General features: G+C 44.9%; 1 protein-coding gene across 3 annotated transcripts in view; it reads right to left on the bottom strand.

Moving 5' to 3' along the window:
* Positions 1 to 6,369: 6,369 nt before the first annotated feature.
* Positions 6,370 to 19,495, bottom strand: part of slc25a42 (solute carrier family 25 member 42) — a 51,258-nt gene continuing 38,132 nt past the window's right edge. For 2 of the 3 annotated variants that reach the window (XM_078198617.1, XM_078198619.1), the window contains exons 5-8: positions 19,108 to 19,274; positions 17,060 to 17,176; positions 14,537 to 14,688; positions 6,370 to 9,112 (exon numbers count right to left, since the gene is read on the bottom strand). In XM_078198617.1, the coding sequence (XP_078054743.1) occupies positions 8,787 to 9,112; positions 14,537 to 14,688; positions 17,060 to 17,176; positions 19,108 to 19,274 (762 nt within the window). In that variant the 3' untranslated portion in view covers positions 6,370 to 8,786. The remainder of the gene's footprint in view (positions 9,113 to 14,536; positions 14,689 to 17,059; positions 17,177 to 19,107; positions 19,275 to 19,495) is intronic. The other variant, XR_013495548.1, reaches the window with a different exon arrangement.

Below are 19,495 nucleotides of genomic sequence, written 5' to 3'. Positions count from 1 at the left end.
AGTTTATCTGTCACACGAATAAATCACCAATGAGCAGCAGTTTTATCACCTGGTTACCAACAAACCAATGGCAGGATCACTCAACAACTTCCATTTATCTTGTGCCTTTAATATAACAAAGCACTTTACAGGAGTATTATAAAACAAAATATGACAACATGCCACATAGGATCAGATGAACCAAAGCTTAGTCAAAGCTGTATGTTGGAAGGAGCATCAGAGGAGAGAGGTGCCGAAAGGTGGGGTTGTTTAGAGAGGGTATTCCAAAGCTTAGGGCCTAGGCAGCTGAAGGCATGGCTGCCAATGGAGGAGTGTTTAGGGCAACATGGTGGCAAAATGCTTAGACTGTGCTTAGACACAGGGACCTGGGTTCGATTCCCGCTTGGGTCACGGTCTGCGCGGAGTCTGCACATTCTCCCCGTGTCTGCACTGGTTTCCTCCCACAATCCAAAAGATGTGCTGGTTAGATGTATTGACCATGCTAAATTCTCCCTCAGTGTACCCGAACAGGTGCCAGGGTGTGGCGACTGGGGGATTTTCACAGTAACTTTATTGCAGTGTTATTGCAAGCCTTACTTGCGACACTAATAAACAAACTTAAAATCATGCTCAAGAGGTCAGGATTATAGAGATAGTGAGGGGCAGGGCTCTGTCGAAGTGTCGAGAGAGGTGCATAGTGGTGAGGTAGAGCTGAGTATTGTCATGTACATATGAAAAGAAAAACTGTGCTTTTGGATGTTGTTGAAACTGTAGATGAGAAATTATTGGGGGCCAAGGATAGATACTTGAGAGACATCAAAACGGGAAAAGTCATTACAAGTGATTCTCTGGCTCTAATTAAATAGCTATTAATGCCATCCAAGACTGAGGTGAGGAGGAAATTCTTCACTCAGAGGGTGGTGAATCTTTGGAGTTCTCTCCCTTAGAGGGCTGCGGAGGCTCAATTGTTGAATATGTTTGAAACTGAGATCGATAAATTCCTACATATTAAAAACCTCGAGAGAAAAGGGTGCATGGAAATGGTGTTCAGGAGAACAGCCTTGACCTCATTGAATGGTGCATAAATCATTGTGAGACATCAAAACGGGAAGAGAAGTCATTACAAGTGATTCTCTGGCTATAATTAGATAGATATTAGGATAAACCCAACACATTAGATAACAGTTGAGATACATTGGAGGAGGATGGTTTGGTCAACTGTGTATAAGGCTGTAGACAGGTCAAGAAGGATGGGGAAAGTTAGTTTACCTTTGTCACCGTGGAATAGATTGTAATTTGTGACTTTGATAAGATCCATTCCCAGTCCATGGCAGGGGAAGGAACCTGATTGGAAGGATTCCAATATGGAGTTCCAGGAAAGATGAGGAAGTATTTCGAGTCATAGAGGTTTACAGCATGGAAACAGGCCCTTCGGCCCAACTTGTCTATGCTGCCCTTTTTTTTAAACCCCTAAGCTAAATCACAATTGCCCGCATTTGGCCCATATCCCTCTATACCCATCTTACCCATGTAACTGTCCAAACGCTTTTTAAAAGGCAAAATTGTACCCATCTCTACTACTACCTCTGGCAGCTTCTTCCAGACACTCACCACCCTCTGTGAAAAAATTGCTTCTCTGGATACTTTTGTATCTCTTCCCTCTCACCTTAAACCCATGCCCTCTAGTTTTAGACTCCCCTATCTTTGGGAAAAGATGTTGACTATCTAGCTGATCTATGCCCCTCATTATTTTATAAACCTCTATAAGATCACCCCTCAGCCTTCTATGCTCCAGAGAAAGAAGTCCCAGTCTATCCAGCCTCTCCTTATAACTCAATCCATCAAGTCCCAGTAGCATCCTAGTAAATCTTTTCTGCACTCTTTCTAGTTTAATAATACCCTTTGTACAATAGGGTGACCAGAAATGTACACACTATTCCAAGTGTGGCCTTACCAATGTCTTGTACAACTTCAACAAGACGTCCAAACTCCTGTATTCAATGTTCTGACCAATGAAACCAAGCATGCCGAATGCCTTCTTCACCACTCTGTCCACCTGTGACTCCACTTTCAAGGAGCTATGAACATGTACCCCTAGATCTCTTTGTTCTGTAACTCTCCCCAACGCCCTACTATTAACTGAGTAAGTCCTGCCCTTGTTCAATCCACCAAAATGTATCACCTCGCATTTATCTAAATTAAACTCCATCTGCCATTAGTCAGCCCACTGGCCCAATGGATCAAGATCCCGTTGCAATCGGAGATAACTTTCTTCACTATCCACTACGCCACCAATCTGGCTGGCTTTAGGGATTCGCATTCTAATCAGTATTCTGTAACTTGTTGTTGTGTCTCTGAGCACTGTTTGAGAGCACATTTCCACTCCATCTGACGAAGGAGCAGCGCTCCGAAAGCTTATGGTATTTGCTGCCAAATAAATCTGTTGGACTTTAACCTGGTGTTGTGAGACTTCTTACTGTGTTCTGCCAAGAAGCCAATTTTGTATCCATTTAGATGCCTCACCCTGGATTCTGTGAGATTTAACCTTATGTAACAATACTTGAGAGAGGACGACACATTCAAGAGTTTTTATAGAGGAAATGGGGCAGTAATGTAAGGATAATGGGGTCCAGGGTTGACTTCTTTGAGGAGAAGAATGGTGGTGGAAGATTTGAGGAAGAGGAGCTGAAGAGAGGGAACCATTAACAATAGAAGCTCACCAGTAAAACAGGAAGGGAGGTTGGGTGGTTACCAGCAACTGTAACCTGCCTTCATCCAGCATCTTTAACAAAGTAAAAATCTCAAGGTTTTCAAACAAAAGGGATGAATCAAATCAATTCTGACACCAAGGCACATAAGCCACAGAATGGCTCAAAGCACTTTACAGCTAAGGGAGTACTTTTGAAGTTCAGTCAATGTTGTAACGTAGGAAATGCGGCAGCCAATTTGTGTACAGCAAGCACCCACAAACAGCAATGAGATAATGACCAGATAACCATTTTTAGTGATGTTGACAGAAGATAAATATTGGCCAAGACTTAGTCTGGTCTTCAGAATAGTGTCATTGGATATTTTACATGGGGGGGAAATAGTAGTGTAATGGCATTGTCACTAGACTAGCAATCCAGACACCCAGGGTAATTCTCTGGCGCACCCCCCCCCCTCCCCCTCCCTGCCACCATAGCAGGTGGTGAAATTTGAATTCAATAAAAATCTGGAATTAAAATTCTAATGATGACCATGAAACCATTGTTGATTGTTGTAAAAACCCATCTGGTTCTAGGTCCACTAACATCCATTAGGGAAGGAAATCTGTCGTCTTTCCCTGGTCTGCAGGGGTGTGGTTGACTCTAAAACAAAACCCTCTGAAACGGCCCAGCGAGCCACTCAGTTCAAGGGTAATTAAGGATGGGCAATGAATGCTGGCCCAGCCAACGACACCAACATCCCATGAATAAAATTTTTAAAATGCACCCAAGAAGGTTGCAGGCAAGGCAGATGTTTTAAAGTAAAAGTTTATTTATTTATTTATTAGTCACAGGCTTAATTAACACTGCAATGAAGTTAATATGAAAATCCCCTGATCACCACACTCGGACGCCTGTTCGGGTACACTGAGGGGGAATTTAGCATGGCCAGTACACCTAACCAGCACATCTTTCAGACTATGGGAGGAAATCGGAGCACCCAGAGGAAATCCACACAGACACGGGGAGAACGTGCGGACTCCACAAGACACTGACCCAAGCCGGGAATTGAACTCAGGTCCCTGGCGCTGTGAGATATCAGTGCTAACCACTATGGCACCATGCCACCGAGGCAATGCCTCAGCCAGAAGATACCAGTGTCAATACTGCAGATTCAGCTGAATCTTAGCCTCAACTTTTGCGCTGAAGTCCATGAACAGGATTTGAACGCAACCTTCTGTGGCTCAGTGGGTAGCACGCTCACCTGTGTCATAAGGAAAATTAGGGCAAGTAAGCAAAAGCATGGCAAAAGTTTTAAAGGAGGTAGAGAAGTTTAGAGAGGAAATTCCTTAGGCAGCTAGACACAGGTGCGATGAAAGCGGGGGAAAGCACAAGACCCCAAATTGGAGGATTACAGAGATTAGTGCCATCATTCCACGCTGAAATGTTTTAAATTTTGAAAATAAAGTATTGCCGCCACAAAACCCAACGTCAAGAGGGTGAATGCATTCATGGTGTAGCCAAGCAGCTAACAGTTGTTTCTGTCTCTTCCCTCACAAAAGATGGCAGCATCGTCTTCATAAAAACCGTCAAATCTTCATCTCCTGTGGAACAGCACCCTCTGCTGCCAAAAAAATTTACTTCAGAAAGCAACGACAAAAAATGGGAAGAGGTCTCCAAGTTTGGAAATTTCAACTATATTCATGACCCTCTTCTCTTAGGAAGGCAAGGTGGTCATCGTGTGGGGCCTGGATATAGTTATTGGAAGGTTTTTATTCACAGCAGAACCCAATCTCGTCCAGATTCCACTATTCCAATGTTCTCCTGGATGGGCTTCAATCTTTAAACTGATTAAACGCCAGTCAGCTCATTCCAAAACCCTGCTGCTCCGGATCCTAACTCTCACCAAATCCTGTTCACCCATCCTCCTCTGCTGTTTGACCTCCACCAACTCCCAGTTCAGCAATGCCTCAAATTTAGAATTTTCATTCTTGTTTTGAAATCTCAATCACTCTAATCCCAACCTCCTTTTGTCTGCAGCCCTAGACACTGCTGGCTTCTTACACATTCCCAATTTTAACTGCTCGACCATTGGCTGCCACGCCTTCAGCTCCCCCTGCCCCAAGCTCTGGAATTCTCTCCCTAAACTTCTCTCTCCTCCTCCAAGACGCTTCTTAAAACTCTCTCTTTAACCGAGTTTTTGGTCACTTGTCCAAACGAATGCAAGCTGTTGCTCTCACCAAACATGAACTGTATCAGGAGCAAGAACCTCCAATTTGCTCCCCATGCCCTTTTCTCCATCTCCGGGAAATGAGTGGGGACATCTATTGGCACACACCAGTACAGCACGTCGCTATCAGGAGCGGGAACAGATTGGCTGAGGATTAAGTTCAATGTTGAGGCAACTTTGAATGACTGGTGTTTAAAACAACCCCAGCTCTGATGCACATTCTCTCATTTCCACTGACACAACATACATCAGATACTAGAGAATAGAACATGCAACGGCAACCTCTACGTCACGCTTTTTGAGACGCTTCTTCCCATTCAGATGGGACAACTCTAGTGCAACAATTCCTATGGAGAGCCTCCCATCCATTGACTTTGTCTACACTTCTCGCTGCCTCGGTAAAGCAGCCAGCATAATCAAGGACCCCACGCACCCCGGACATTCTCTCTTCCACCTTCTTCTGTCGGGAAAAAGATACAAAAGTCTGAGGTCACGTACCAACCGACTCAAGAAGTTTCTTCCATGCTGCCATCAGACTTTTGATTGAACCTACCTTATATTAAGTTTATCTTTCTCTACACCCTAGCTATGACTGTAACACTACATTCTGCACTCTCTAGTTTCCTTCTCTATGAATGGTATGCTTTGTCTGTATAGCACACAAGAAACAATACTTTTCACTGGGTGGCACGGTAGCACAGTGGTTAGCACTGCTGCTTCACAGCTCCAGGGACCTGGGTTCGATTCCCGGCTTGGGTCACTGTCTGTGTGGAGTTTGCACATTCTCCTCGTGTCTGCGTGGGTTTCCTCCCACAGTCCAAAGATGTGCAGGTTAGGTTGATCGGCCATGCTAAAAATTGCCCCTTAGTGTCCTGGGATGCATAGATTAGCGGGTAAAATATGTAGGGATATGGGGGTAAGGCCTGGATGGGGTTGTGGTCGGTGCAGACTCGATGGGCCGAATGGCCTCTTTCTGTACTGTAGGGTTTCTATGATTTCTATGACTGTATACCAATACATGTGACAATAATAAATCAAATCAAAACCAAGTCCCTTGGGATGAATCAAGTTTGTGCAGACGTAACTAAACTTAGTCATGGCATAGGTACCACATGGAACTACAAATGGATTCTGCATCCTTGTACTTCTTTGAAGCAGAATGAGGAACACACAGACAGGATTCAAGCTCAGTTTCCTCCCCCAGGATCATTGTGAGCAGATTACGAATGGAGATGGGAATTAAGCTTGACGCACCCCATGCTCAAACAGCTCCTACTCTAGGCTGGCAATCCCGAGATGGGGGCTGACATTGGTGGAATGGCCCCTTATCCAGAGTCAAACCTTCAGGAAACAAGGTGGAATCAGATGGGGGTACAAAAACATCTCGATATTCTCCACAATTGCCAGGTCCACTCCACAAACCTCCCCCCCCCTCCCCCCCCGACCCCAAACAAAACAAATGCAGTCTTCTTTAAACTCAAATAATTTTTATTTTTCATCAACGGAATCACTCAAGTAACTGACTACAGTCCAACATCTTTCAATCAAAGTCACTTGTGAGAAAAGGCAATTCCCAGCGGTCACATTGGGTCTTGATGCAGTTTTGGAATCTGGCCAATGAAGGAAGTTAAACACGACTGGACTGACCTCTTCCCCCATCGCTCTCCCCACGCTGCACATGGCCACACCAGGTCTACCCTGCTGGACACAGTGACCAGTGCTGTAACTTGTGGGTTTGGATAACAGACCAGACCCCAAAGGGTCCTCACAAATATGAGGCCCCCATGGCTGAGATCCATTCCCCCCTGTTTGGTGACCTGGAATAGCAAGTCAATGCCAGGGAAAACAATATCATACAAGATAATGAATAGATTTTGTGAAAACGAGATTGAATGAGCTTTGCTAGAGAGATAATTTAGGATAGGCCATGGTATGGGGAAAGGGAAACCTTTTGAGTGAAGTAGAGGAGAGACATTTTGGATGGACTAGGTAAGGGGCAGGGAAAGTGTTAATTTGCTCCAACACTTCCTCATCTCCCATGAGAACCTCTGGGGATTTCCTGTTCTCTACAGATTTTGTTGTGACCCCTGCTCCGAAACTGCATCTTTAGCAATGGAATCTTAAAGCAGGAAAGTAGGAGTGTGTTCTAAGAAAAAGGATGATCTCCTTTCTGTTTTTTTTTATTAAACATCTCTCCTGGATTTATATCCTTTCCTGAATGTCTGGGACACAGACCAATGAGTGCCATTTCATCTCTGCACCACATCCAAGTTCTCACGAATTAGGAGCGCTCCTTCAATTTGGCTTTAAAGTTTTGCGCTCATCAAGGCAAGGGAATATTACCTGCTGCAAAATGGAACCTAATGCATTTCAGGCATCCCGTGTCAGCTCGAGAAGTTCCAGATAAGATGCATGGGTTAGATACAGAGTAAGACTCCCTCTACACTCTCCCAAATACTCCCAGGGCAGCCACAGCAAGAGGTTAGGGAAATGAAGAGGTGCATTCCTTAAAAGGAACGTCACCACCTCAAGAGATATATTAGAGCGAAACAGAGCAGCAGGTTTAGATAAGGAGCTTCAGTGTTTGGCAAAATCCAAATCACATGTCAATAACTCCATAATAAACAGACCATTTTAAGAAACAGTGCAATATCTCAGAAACTTTTCAAATGAGAGAACTGAAGGTTTGGCAACAGTAAAATACTAGGATTCCCAAGTTCACTTGTTACTAAGAAAGTGGGAAGGAACTCTTTGCAAAAGAGATAAAAGAGGAATAGTTGTTGCTAGTTAGGACTTGGATGATCCAAACAGTGTCAGGTTAAAGCCCCACATGCAATGTTCCAACTATCAACAAAATGTCATCTTACCCAGTTCAGGGTTTTTTTGGGGGGATGGGGCGGGAGCGGGAAAGAGGTGTAGGGTGCTTTGTGAATATTTTAAAAACTAAAATAAATTACTTTAAAATTTGCTAACGTGCAGTTGGAGACTTCTATCTTTTGTCCCAATGGATGCTGATTGTGAGCACGCAGCTAAACATTTTTAGTAGCGCTTTCTTGAAGGAGCAAGTTCCAGCTGTAATATAGTTCACGGTTTGGCTCCCAAGTAACTGGTCTTCAAGGGTGAAGCAGCACAGTTGTTGCTGCCAGCTATCCTTAGTGAAGCTGGGGGTTTGGGGGATGGGTGGGGGAAAGAGTATATACGTTGCTCACCCTTGGCATGTCCGAACAGTGCTGGACAGCAATCAGAAATCCTACCTGCTTCCCACCGCCCTCCTCCACCTGCCCACAGCCTTCCCTAATGCTGAGACCTGGGACAACCCGCATGCATGAATCAATCATAGCCTCTCTACTAGATGGGAACATTATTCTCATATACAGCAGCAAGGAAGCTGTGGAGGATACAGACTGTATTCCAGTGCTGTGTAAACCCATTACAACTTTATCTTGAAAAAGCAGACAACTTAAATCAGTTTTAAATTAGGTTATTTCAACAGTGTCGGGTTGGTGGGTGTGTGTGTGTGTGGGTGGGTGTGTGTGTGGGCGCGCGTACGAGTAGTGTGCATGTATGAGTCATGTGCGCGCATACAAGTGCTGTGTGTGCACGCGCATGTGCGCACGTAGGAGTAGTGTGTGTGTGAATGCGAGTGGTGTGTATGCGTGTGTGTGTGCATGTGTGTGCGTGCACGCGCGTGCATATGAGTAGTGTGCATGTGTGGATACCAGCTTTTCAATAGCCATTGTGGCACAATTAGCCTCCACTGCCTGACACACTGTTGCTCCAGTTTGTAAATACTCATCCAGCAATAGTCAATTCCCATCCTGGACACTTATTAGTGTGACACTTCTTTCTTCATTCAGTCTCAAGTTCCAGAATGCCCATCCTTGCAGTTACTACCTTTGTAAGGTTTCGTGGTCCTGAAGTTTGCGGAGCAAAATCTGCATGAGGTCGAAGGTGGTGAAGCTGGTCCCCACAGCAATGGGGCCCTTTAACCAGTTCATGCTGAGGCCCTTGTACAGGCCAGCGATAGAACCTTCTTCTGCCACAATCTGGCGCATGGTCTCGATAATACCCGTGTACTTGCGGCACTGCACCCCTGCCGTCTGCATCCGCCGCCGCACCACATCCAGCGGATAGGAGGCCGATTGGCCAATCAGGCCGGCACACGCTCCAAAAAATAGACGCTCATGGGGGTACGGATTAAGTCTCTCGGTGTACTCTGAAATCAAGTCACACATTTACGTTATAAGCTACAGACCCAATAAAGCACATCCTTTCACAAGATATTTATGAATGAGGAAGGCTATTCAGCTCGCATTAATTAATCCGCGCAGCACTTCAGTTATGTGGAGAGACTGGGCTTGCTTTCCTTAGAACAGAGAAAGGGAAGGGAGATTTGACAGAGGCGTTCAAAATTATGGTGGGTTTTGATAAAACAGAGAGGGAGAAAAATGTTTTTCCCGGCAGGAGAGTTGGTAACCAGAAATCGGCGATTTAAGGGGATTAATGAAAGAACCAGAGGCAACACATGGAGGATTTTTGTGTCTTTTTTTTCACCGTGATTAAATTCTGGAACATGCTGCCCGAAAGGGTTGTCGAAGCAGATTCAATAGGAACTTTCAAAGGGGAATTGGATAAATATTGGAAGGGGAAAGTTTTACAGGGACAGGGCAGGGGACTGGATAGCACTGGTTACCAAAGAGTTGTCACAATCAGGACGGGCTGTATGGTCTCCATTTGTGTTGCATCATTCTTCAATCAGTCTATTCATTTGCCCATTCAATGTATTGATCACACTTCTCAGATCTTCTGTCCTGTTGAATTTGACCCTTTCTGCTTTACATGTTTAAGGCTAAAGGCTGCTGACTAAAGCAAACCTTGGAGAACAAGCTTCAAAGGCCAGTAGTCAACAATAATCACTGCTCTGGTGATGCATCATTGAAAAGAGAGAGAAAGATGCTGGCTTAAGTCTCTGACTCCTCAATCAATACTTTATAGAAAGTGTCACTTTCACACACAGGATTGCAGCGGGGAGGGTCGGTGGACAAAGCGGCATCACAAGGTGCTCTCACTTCTCACTCCACTCTCTCAGCGCCAGGGACCTGGGTTCGATTCCTGGCTTGGGTCACTGTCTGTGTGGAGTTTGCACGTTCTCTCCATGTCTGCGTGCTCCGGTTTCCTCCCACATTCTAAGTAGTGTCACAACACCAGGTTAAAGTCCAACAGGTTTATTTGGTAGCACGAGCTTTCAGAGCATTTCGGAGCGTTCGGGGCAACGCTACGAAAGCGTGTGCTACCAAATAAACCTGTGGACTTTAACCTAGTGTTGAGAGACTACTTACTGTGCCTACCCCAGTCCAACGCCAGCAACTCCACATCATGGCTCCCACATTCTGAAAGATGTGCTGGTTAGGTTGCTCTCTGACTACAGCTGCTCGCAGAAACTGACACAGACCCTACAGAGCAGCACAACACAAGAGACAGGAGGAGTAAACCATATAACCCATCAATCCTGCTCTGCCATTCAATGCAATGAAAGCTGATCTTGGGCTTTAACTCCACTTCCCCACCCATTCTCCATATCTCTCGAGTGGGATTCACTAATTGGGCGGCACGGTAGCTCAGTGGTTAGCATTGCTGCTTCACAGCGCCAGGGACCCGGGGTTCGATTTCTGGCTTGGGTCACTGTCTGTGCAGAGTGTGCACGTTCTCCCCGTGTCTGCGTGGGTTTCCTCCGGGTGCTCCGGTTTCCTCCCACATTCTGAAAGACGTGCTAGTTAGGTGCATTGACCCGAACAGGCGCCGAAGTGTGGTGACTAGGGGAATTCCACAGTAATCATTGCAGTGTTAATGTAAACCTTACTTGTGACTAATAAATAAACTTTAGCTTTAGTTAACTCGTGGAAAGAGCTTGCGCAGACACACTGGGTTGCATTGCTTCCATACTGTACTCTTCCATGACACTCTGTGATCTTTGTGGGCGGCACGGTAGCACAGTGGTTAGCACTGCTGCTTCACAGCTCCAGGGACCTGGGTTCGATTCTCGGCTTGGGTCACTGTCTGTGTGGAGTTTGCACATTCTCCTCGTGTCTGCGTGGGTTTCCTCCGGGTGCTCCGGTTTCCTCCCACAGTCCAAAGATGTGCGGGTTAGGTTGATTGGCCATGCTAAAAATTGCCCTTAGTGTCCTGAGATGCGTAGGTTAGAGGGATTAGTGGGTAAATCTGTAGGGATATGGGGGTAGTGCCTGGGTGGGATTGTGGTCGGTGCAGACTCGATGGGCCGAATGGCCTCTTTCTGTACTGTAGGGTTTCTATGATTTCTTTACCCCAGTTATGTTAACTTTGCTGCATTTGGTCCTACACCCAGGCCAAATAACCCCTCCTTCTGTCCTCAGAATGAGGAGGATTTTTTTTTTTAAATGGAGAAACCTGGACTTTAACGGGATGAGACACACACAGTTGGATAGAATAGTTCAGGATACGAAAAAGATAAGCTGCGATTTTAGTTTTAATTCAGTTGTGATTAGGAAAAACAGAAATAGATACAAACAAGTAATTCTAGCTTCAGCTTTATCATACGCCCTTTCGTTCTTCTCCTCCCTCTATTAATTTCCTTCCTCTGTACTTGCTTAAAATCCATTATATTCCCAACATTCGACAATCTGTCGAGGGGTCAGTGACGTGAAATGTTAACTTCATTTGTCTTTCTACTGACACTGCCTATTGTGCGGAGTGCTTTCAGCATCATCTATTTTCATTCTAATCAAAAGTAATATTAGGACTGATAACAGGAAAATCTTTATGAATTAAGAACATGCTGCAGTAATACAGGGCCTTGGTGAGGCCACACCTTGAGTATTGTGTACAGTTTTGGTCTCCTAGTCTGAGGAAGAACATTCTTGCTATTGAGGGAGTCCAGCAAAGGTTCACCAGACTGATTGCTGGAATGGCAGGACTGACATATGAAGAGAGATGGTTTCTTTGGTTTACTAAAGAAGTTGAATCACTTGCGAAGAGGAAGAAGGAGACTTATGTAAAGAGGAGACGTGAAGGCTCAGTTAGGGCGCTTGAGAATTACAAGTTAGCCAGGAAGGAACTAAAGAGAGAGCTGAGAAGAGCCAGGAGGGGACATGAGAAGTCTCTGGCAGGTAGGATCAAGGAAAACCCTAAGCTTTCTATAGGTATGTCAGGAATAAAAGAATGACTAGGGTAAGATTAGGGCCAGTCAAGGACAGTAGTGGGAAGTTGTGCGTGGAGTCCGAAGAGATAGGAGAGGCGCTAAATGAATATTTTTCGTCAGTATTCACACAGGAAAAAGACAATGTTGTCGAGGAGAATACGGAGATACAGGCTATTGGACTAGACGGGATTGAGGTTCATAAGGAGGAGGTGTTAGCAATTCTGGAAAGTGTGAAAATAGATAAGTCCCCTGGGCCGGATGGGATTTATCCCAGGATTCTCTGGGAAACTAGGGAGGAGATTGCAGAGCCTTTGGCTTTGATCTTTATGTTGTCATTGTCTATAGGAATAGTGCCAGAAGACTGGAGGATAGCAAATGTTGTCCCCTTGTTCAAGAAGGGGAGTAGAGACAACCCTGGTAATTATAGACCAGTGAGCCTTACTTCTGTTGTGGGCAAAGCTTTGGAAAGGATTATAAGAGATAGGATTTATAATCATCTAGAAAGGAATAATTTGATTAGGGATAGTCAACACAGTTTTGTGAAGGGTCGGTCGTGCCTCACAAACCTTATTGAGTTCTTTGAGAAGGTGACCAAAGAGGTGGATAAGGGTAAAGCAGTTGATGTGGTGTATATGGATTTCAGTAAAGCGTTTGATAAGATTCCCCACGGTAAGCTATTGCAGAAAATACGGAGGCATGGGATTGAGGGTGATTTAGCGGTTTGGATCAGAAATTGGCTAGCTGTAAGAAGACAGAGGGTGGTGGTTGATGGAAAATGTTCATCCTGGAGTTAAGTTACTAGTGGGGTACCGCAAGGATCTGTTTTGGGGCCACTGCTGTTTGCCATTTTTATAAATGACCTGGATGAGGGCGTAGAAGGATGGGTTAGTAAATTTGCAGATGACACTAAAGTCGGTGGAGTTGTGAACAGTGCGGAAGGATGTTGCAGGTTACAGAGGGACATAGATAAGCTGCAGAGCTGGGCTGAGAGGTGGCAAATGGAGTTTAATGCGGAAAAGTGTGAGGTGATTCACTTTGGAAGGAGTAACAGGAATACAGAGTACTGGGCTAATGGTAAGATACTTGGTAGTGTGGATGAGCAGAGAGATCTCGGTGTCCATGTGCATAGATCCCTGAAAGTTGGCACCCAGGTTGATAGGGTTGTTAAGGTGTACGGTGTGTTAGCTTTTATTGGTAGAGGGATTGAGTTTCGGAGCCATGAGGTCATGTTGCAGCTGTACAAAACTCTGGTGCAGCCGCACTTGGAGTATTGCGTACAGTTCTGGTCGCCGCATTATAGGAAGGATGTGGAAGCATTGGAAAGGGTGCAGAGGAGATTTACCAGGATGTTGCCTGGTATGGTGGGAAGGTCTTATGAGGAAAGGCTGAGGGACTTGAGGCTGTTTTCGTTAGAGAGAAGAAGGTTAAGAGGTAACTTAATAGAGGCATACAAGATGATCAGAGGATTAGATAGGGTGGACAGTGAGAGCCTTTTTCCTCGGATGGTGATGGCTAGCACGAGGGGACATAGCTTTAAATTTAGGGGTGATAGGTATAGGACAGATGTCAGAGGTAGGCTCTTTACTCAGAGTAGTAAGGGCGTGGAATGCTCTGCCTGCAACAGTAGTGGACTCACCAACATTAAGGGCATTTAAATGGTCATTGGATAAACATATGGATGATATTGGAATAGTGTAGGTTAGATGGGCTTTAGATTGGTTTCACAGATCGGCGCAACATCGAGGGCCGAAGGGCCTGTACTGCGCTGTAATGTTCTATGTTCTAGATTGAATCGACTGGACTTGTACTCACTGGAACTTATAAGAATGAGGGGGGGGATCTCATAGAAACATACAAAATCTTGATGGTACTGGACAGGCTAGATGCGGGAAGAATGTTACCAATGTTAGGGTCACAGTCTAAGAATAAGGGGTACAGGACCGAGATGAAGAAGAACTTCTTCACTCAGTTGTGAACTGTGGAATTCTCTACCACAGAAAGCTGTCGGGACCAGTTCATTAAATATATTCAAGAGGGAGCTGGACGTGGCCCTTGTGGCTAAAGGGATCAAGGGGTATGGGGAGAATTGGGAGTGGGATACTGAATTGTACATGATCAGCCATGATCATATTGAATGGTGGTGCAAGCTCAAAGGGCTGAATGGCCTACTATTGCACCTATTTTCTATGTTCCTATGAAAGGGACTTGCAGATGGAATAGTGGAGGCAAAAGTCTCATGGGGGGGGCGGGTTTGAGGGGACAGTAGGATTACGACACTCCTGGAAATATGAGCTAGGATAGGTCAAATAGCCACCCTCAGCCAAAACGATATTGCAAATTGTGTCAAAACCCCAATTTGTTGATGGGTCTCACAAACCTAGTTCCACTCCCGCTCGATCAATGTGGGAACTGCATTCTGCACACTCCCTCCAAGGATCACCATGCTGTGAGTTACAGTCATACCTGCGTGTAATTTCTTGCACGTTTCGTAAGTGAAGAAGCTGAGCCCAGCGTATGGAATTACTCCAAGGATGGTGGGCGAGAATCCGCTGTAAAGAGTCTTGAGTCCTTCGTCACGTGATATCCGGATAAAGACGTGCAGAATATTGCCATACCTATCGAGAAATAAAAAAAATACACCATCACCGTCAGGAAACACACACACACACAACACACCTTGATCGGAGTAAATTAAGGAAATGTTTCCAGTGGCAACCAGAGGATGCAGATTTGAGGCAATTGGAAAAAGAACCAGAGGTGACATGAGGAAACATTTTAAACGCCTACCTGATAACATTCAATGGCAACTCCCAAATCCTTAATTCCACAACTATCTAGAAGGACAAAGGCAGCAGGTACATGGAAATATTCAAAGTACAAACAATTTGTGGAGTTATGGGAAAAAAAGGAAATAGGAGTGGATTAATTGGATTGGTCGGAGAGTCAGCACAGGAATAATGTCTGAATGCCCTCCTTATAATCCTATGATGCTGTGACTCACAGAATAACTCACTGAATAAATGTGTGTGTGTGTACCACACTGTCAAAGTGTATCTAGCACATAATTAATTGCCTTTGGTGCACTGGTCATGTTAATGGTCAACTAATCCAGGGAATTCAAGTTAACATGTAACCATGTCAGTTTAAGAATTTAAGTTAATTCGTTTTAATGATCTAGGAATAAGAAAAACATACTGGAGTCTGCAGCACTCAAGTAGCTCAACGCCATTCAGGATAAAGCTTTCCTGGCACTTCCTCCACCATCAACTCTTTCCCTCCACTTGTGAGCTCTGGCTTTTTATCTCTCTCAGAAGCACCACCCTTGGAATTAAATATGAAACTAAGACCTTGTCAGTTCAGTGGGTGCAAACCATCGCATGGCATCATTGATGCACAGCAGCAGCAGCAATGTGTGCCATCTACAGGACCCCCTGCAGCAACTCGCCAAGGCTTCTTTGACAGCACCTTCCAAATCCATGACCTCTACCACCTAGAAGGGAAAGGCCAGCAGGCACATGGGAACACCACAACCTACAGCACAGCGCGCCCGCCCCCCCCCCCCCACCCACCCCCAGAGACACCATCCTGTGGGCCATTCCTTCATCATCACAGGGTTTAAAGCCTGGAATGCCTTACGCTACAGCACTGTTGGAGCACCACCAGAACGCAGTGGTTCAAGATGATTCACCGCACCTGCTCAAGGGTAGGGATGGGAAAATAAACACAGTTATTTTAGTTTAGTGCAGTTTATTCCAAGCAACATCCAAGTCCTGAACGAAGGGAAAAGAAGCTATTAAGAACAACCACGGGGCTGTGGGATTGTATTTTAAAAATGCCTGGTTCACTAATGACCTTTGGGGAAGGAAACCTGCCATCCTTACCTAGCCTTGGGCCTATATGTGACTCCAGTCCCACACCAACAGCCCTATGAAGTGGCTTAGCAAGCCACGCAACAAAAAATGGACAATAAATGCTGGTTTTGTCAGTATTGCCCACAGCCCAAGAATGAATTTAAAGAAATTGTTTAAAATATATGAATAAGATGACCCTTTTATATGGTTTATGAATGTTGATCAAGGACATCAGAACTCTGCTCTTTTTCAAATAACACAGCGATGGATTACACTCACTGAACGGTATCTTAGTTTCATATTTCATTGTAAGGATGGCACATCCAAGAGAAAAAAAAGAGCCATAGCTTGTGAGCAAAGCTAAAGTGTGAAGAGACAAAGGGAGGGGGGAGGGAAAACATTCATCCTGTATAACCCTCTGGACACCCCAAAGTGTGTCACAGCCAACAAGGTACCGCTTGAAGTCTAGTCACTGCTGTAAAGTATGGAAATGCCACAGTAAGGTTGCACACAGCAGGATCCTACAAACAGAAAGCTGATAACGACCATATAATCTGTTTTAATGATGTTAATTGAGGAATAAATATTGACCAAGGACATCAGGGAGAACTCTTTCTTTGAAATAGTGCCATGGATCTTTTACATCCACCTGAGAAAGCAGATGGATCCACAGTTTAACATCTCATTTGAACAAAGGCATTTCCAACAACACAGCACTCACTCAGTACTTGCACCAATGTATTTTCTTTTGAGTACGTGGGTGATTTAAGTGTGCGATCCCTATCGAGCCACGCCTGTGCAGTAACTTACATTATGTTGACAATTTCTCCCATCAACCTGACAAAGTTCTGAGTCTCCCGTTGATTTCAATGTGTAATACATTCCAGATTGTTGTACAGTCTGTGGTGCACAGACCTTTGAGGGAACATTGGAGCTGATCCAGGTCAGTGAGCCCTGCATCATGGATGAGCAGGATCTGTGCGGCTTAGGCTGGAGGGCAGCAGAGTTTTGGATGTGCTCAGTTTTACAAAGGATGCACAGTGGCCTGGTCAGGGAAGTCCTTTTTGAATGAGCTACAGATTATGGAGGATTCCTTCATTCATTCACTGCTTATGGGGCTGCTTTCAATGCTCACATTTCTTTTGGAGTTACAGCCATCCGCGCTCGCACGAGGTCCAGTGGGTAGGTGAGTGTGGTGGCCGTAATACCAGCCATTGCGCCGGCCAACAACCGTGGGAGGGGTGGCAGAGGCCTGGAAAAGAGAAAGAGACAATCACAAAATGAAAATCCGGCAGAATGATCTGCTGCAACTGTTGATGGATGCTCAACACAAGGCAGGACAGAGGAGGATACTGAGACCAACAACCACATTCCTTCTGCAGACCATGTATGCTTTCATGGATTCCCAAGAGACCAAATTAATCTCCTCTGGGAACCTCCCCAGTTAAACTCACATCCTATCTAGACAACTGGTGCCACATTTCAGAGGTCACACTAACTCAGGAACAAATCTATTAGGATAATATAGCTCTCAACACAAGAGACCCCAAGTCGACCAAATTATCCCAAAAACTGAGGGGGTGTCAATAAGTAGCTCCTTGCTTCACATTTGCCCTTTAGAACTAAGGTTTGAACCCTGGGAGACAGAACTCTATTCACAACTCCATCTTACATCATCCATTGTTCATCAGTGTCCAAGCTACAATGTGCCAGCCCTCTCTCAGCTTCATCCCTTGTCATCTCCCCACTCCCTCAGGCAACTTATATTAATCGGTGCATGGAATATTTTATTCAGTTCATTCAAAGGGCATAAGTTAACTCCAGTGCTCCTCATGTCATATTTTCTCAAACACAATTAACCCATTTAAATGAGTTCACAACTGCTTCAAAACAGCACAGAAAGGAGTCTTACTTATGATGACACATTAAAGTCACACAGCCATAACCCCACTCCTGCTCCCATCAGCTCCCACACACTCAGGCTCACTGGCTCCTTCCTTCAGAGTGCTATCGGACATACTGCCTTTCCAACCTTCTGCGCACGAGCATTAGGATTGGGGTGCAAAGAGAATGACAAGGCAGCCTTTTTGCATTTTTGTCTTCTGAAGTATGATTGTCGGAAAAATGAAGAACCTTGCCCTTTGTTTACATATTTGCTGCAAGAATCATCAGGAGAATCTAGTTGGAAGGAATTAGTGTGGTAAATAAGACAGTACGAGGGAGCTCAGGGGCAACCATTGTTCTAAATAAATAGGTAAGCAAAGAACAAAGTGCCTGCTTTCCCAAAGACAGATAATCATATTTCAGAGAGCAGAACCTGGAATCCAAGACTGCTACCTGGTCCATCCCACTGCACAAACTAATTGGGCTTAGTTGGTATCAATCTTGCCTGACCCAGGACATGCATTCAAACCCCAAACTTGTATTTGAATGCATTATTCAAGGGCGACATGCCAATGTACTACTGAAGAGGGTGTGGCATTGTTGGAGGTGCTATCCTTTGGATGAGATGCTAACTAAGCTGATTTGTCTGCATTTTCCCGTGAAAGCTGCACTGGGAAGGTGGTAAGGCTGGGAAGAGGAAAGTGAGGAACGTCACCACCAAGTGGGCAAAAGATGCAACTACAGCGTGACAGGTGACCTGGCAAAATTGAATTGGAAATGTTGACATGGCAATTTGTAATGGTCAAGGTAGAGACAACACATGGCCAAAAACATTGGAAAGTCAGGTTTGCAGACACCTTCTTTTAACTGGGACAGATCCAGTTTAAAACTAACAGTGGGATCCTGGACTGATATCAGGAGGGAAAGTTGTCATCTAACTAATATTGCTGGATGAATCTAGGGCTTTGGTAGCAGTGTTAGGTCCAATACCTTTAGCACAACTGAATCATTAGTAAGTAATTCAAGACCAAAGATTTGGTCTTTGTGTAAGAAAACATTCCACTATTAACTCCAGACAGGACCACTGATTTTATAGCTTTTAGACCCCAAATATATACAGTTTATACACTCTGTAGCTATTTGAATTTACAAAGAATTCAGGGAAAGGGTGAGGAGATGGGAGTAAGAGAATGATCTATTCTGTGAGCTGGTGTGGACATGATGGGCCAAATGCTGCAAGATTGCATGACAGTCCCTGATAAGGACGCCTCAGTAATGGTCCAGCTCCTGTGTACTGACCTTCCAAGGGTCCCGCAGTAGGATCCCAGAATCTGTTTGTACTGTTCATGAGAGCAGAACTGAAGTGCAGCGTAAGGGACAACTCGGACCATGGTGGCAGAGTTACCCCGCCAGAGGCTGAAGAAGCCTTCATTCTGATAGGTTTGGTAAATCAGCTTCACAACTTCCTATGGCAAACAGCAAAAACAACAATTACTCTTTGGTGTGAAAGAAAGATGGAACTTGCATCTATTTCAAACCATTCAGCCCTCAGAACATCGCAAGCTACCTTGCGAAGACAGGTGAAAGCACCCACAAGGGGGAGAGAAGGTATGCACTCAAGGGAAAGAGAAAGAATGTGGGTGCAAGGAAAAATCTGCAGAGCATTATTTAAAGAGGAAAATTGTGT

Source organism: Mustelus asterias, chromosome 26 (genome assembly GCF_964213995.1).
Source record: "Mustelus asterias chromosome 26, sMusAst1.hap1.1, whole genome shotgun sequence".
Classification (NCBI taxonomy): Eukaryota; Metazoa; Chordata; class Chondrichthyes; order Carcharhiniformes; family Triakidae; genus Mustelus; species Mustelus asterias.
This window is presented reverse-complemented; position numbering and strand designations above follow the sequence as displayed.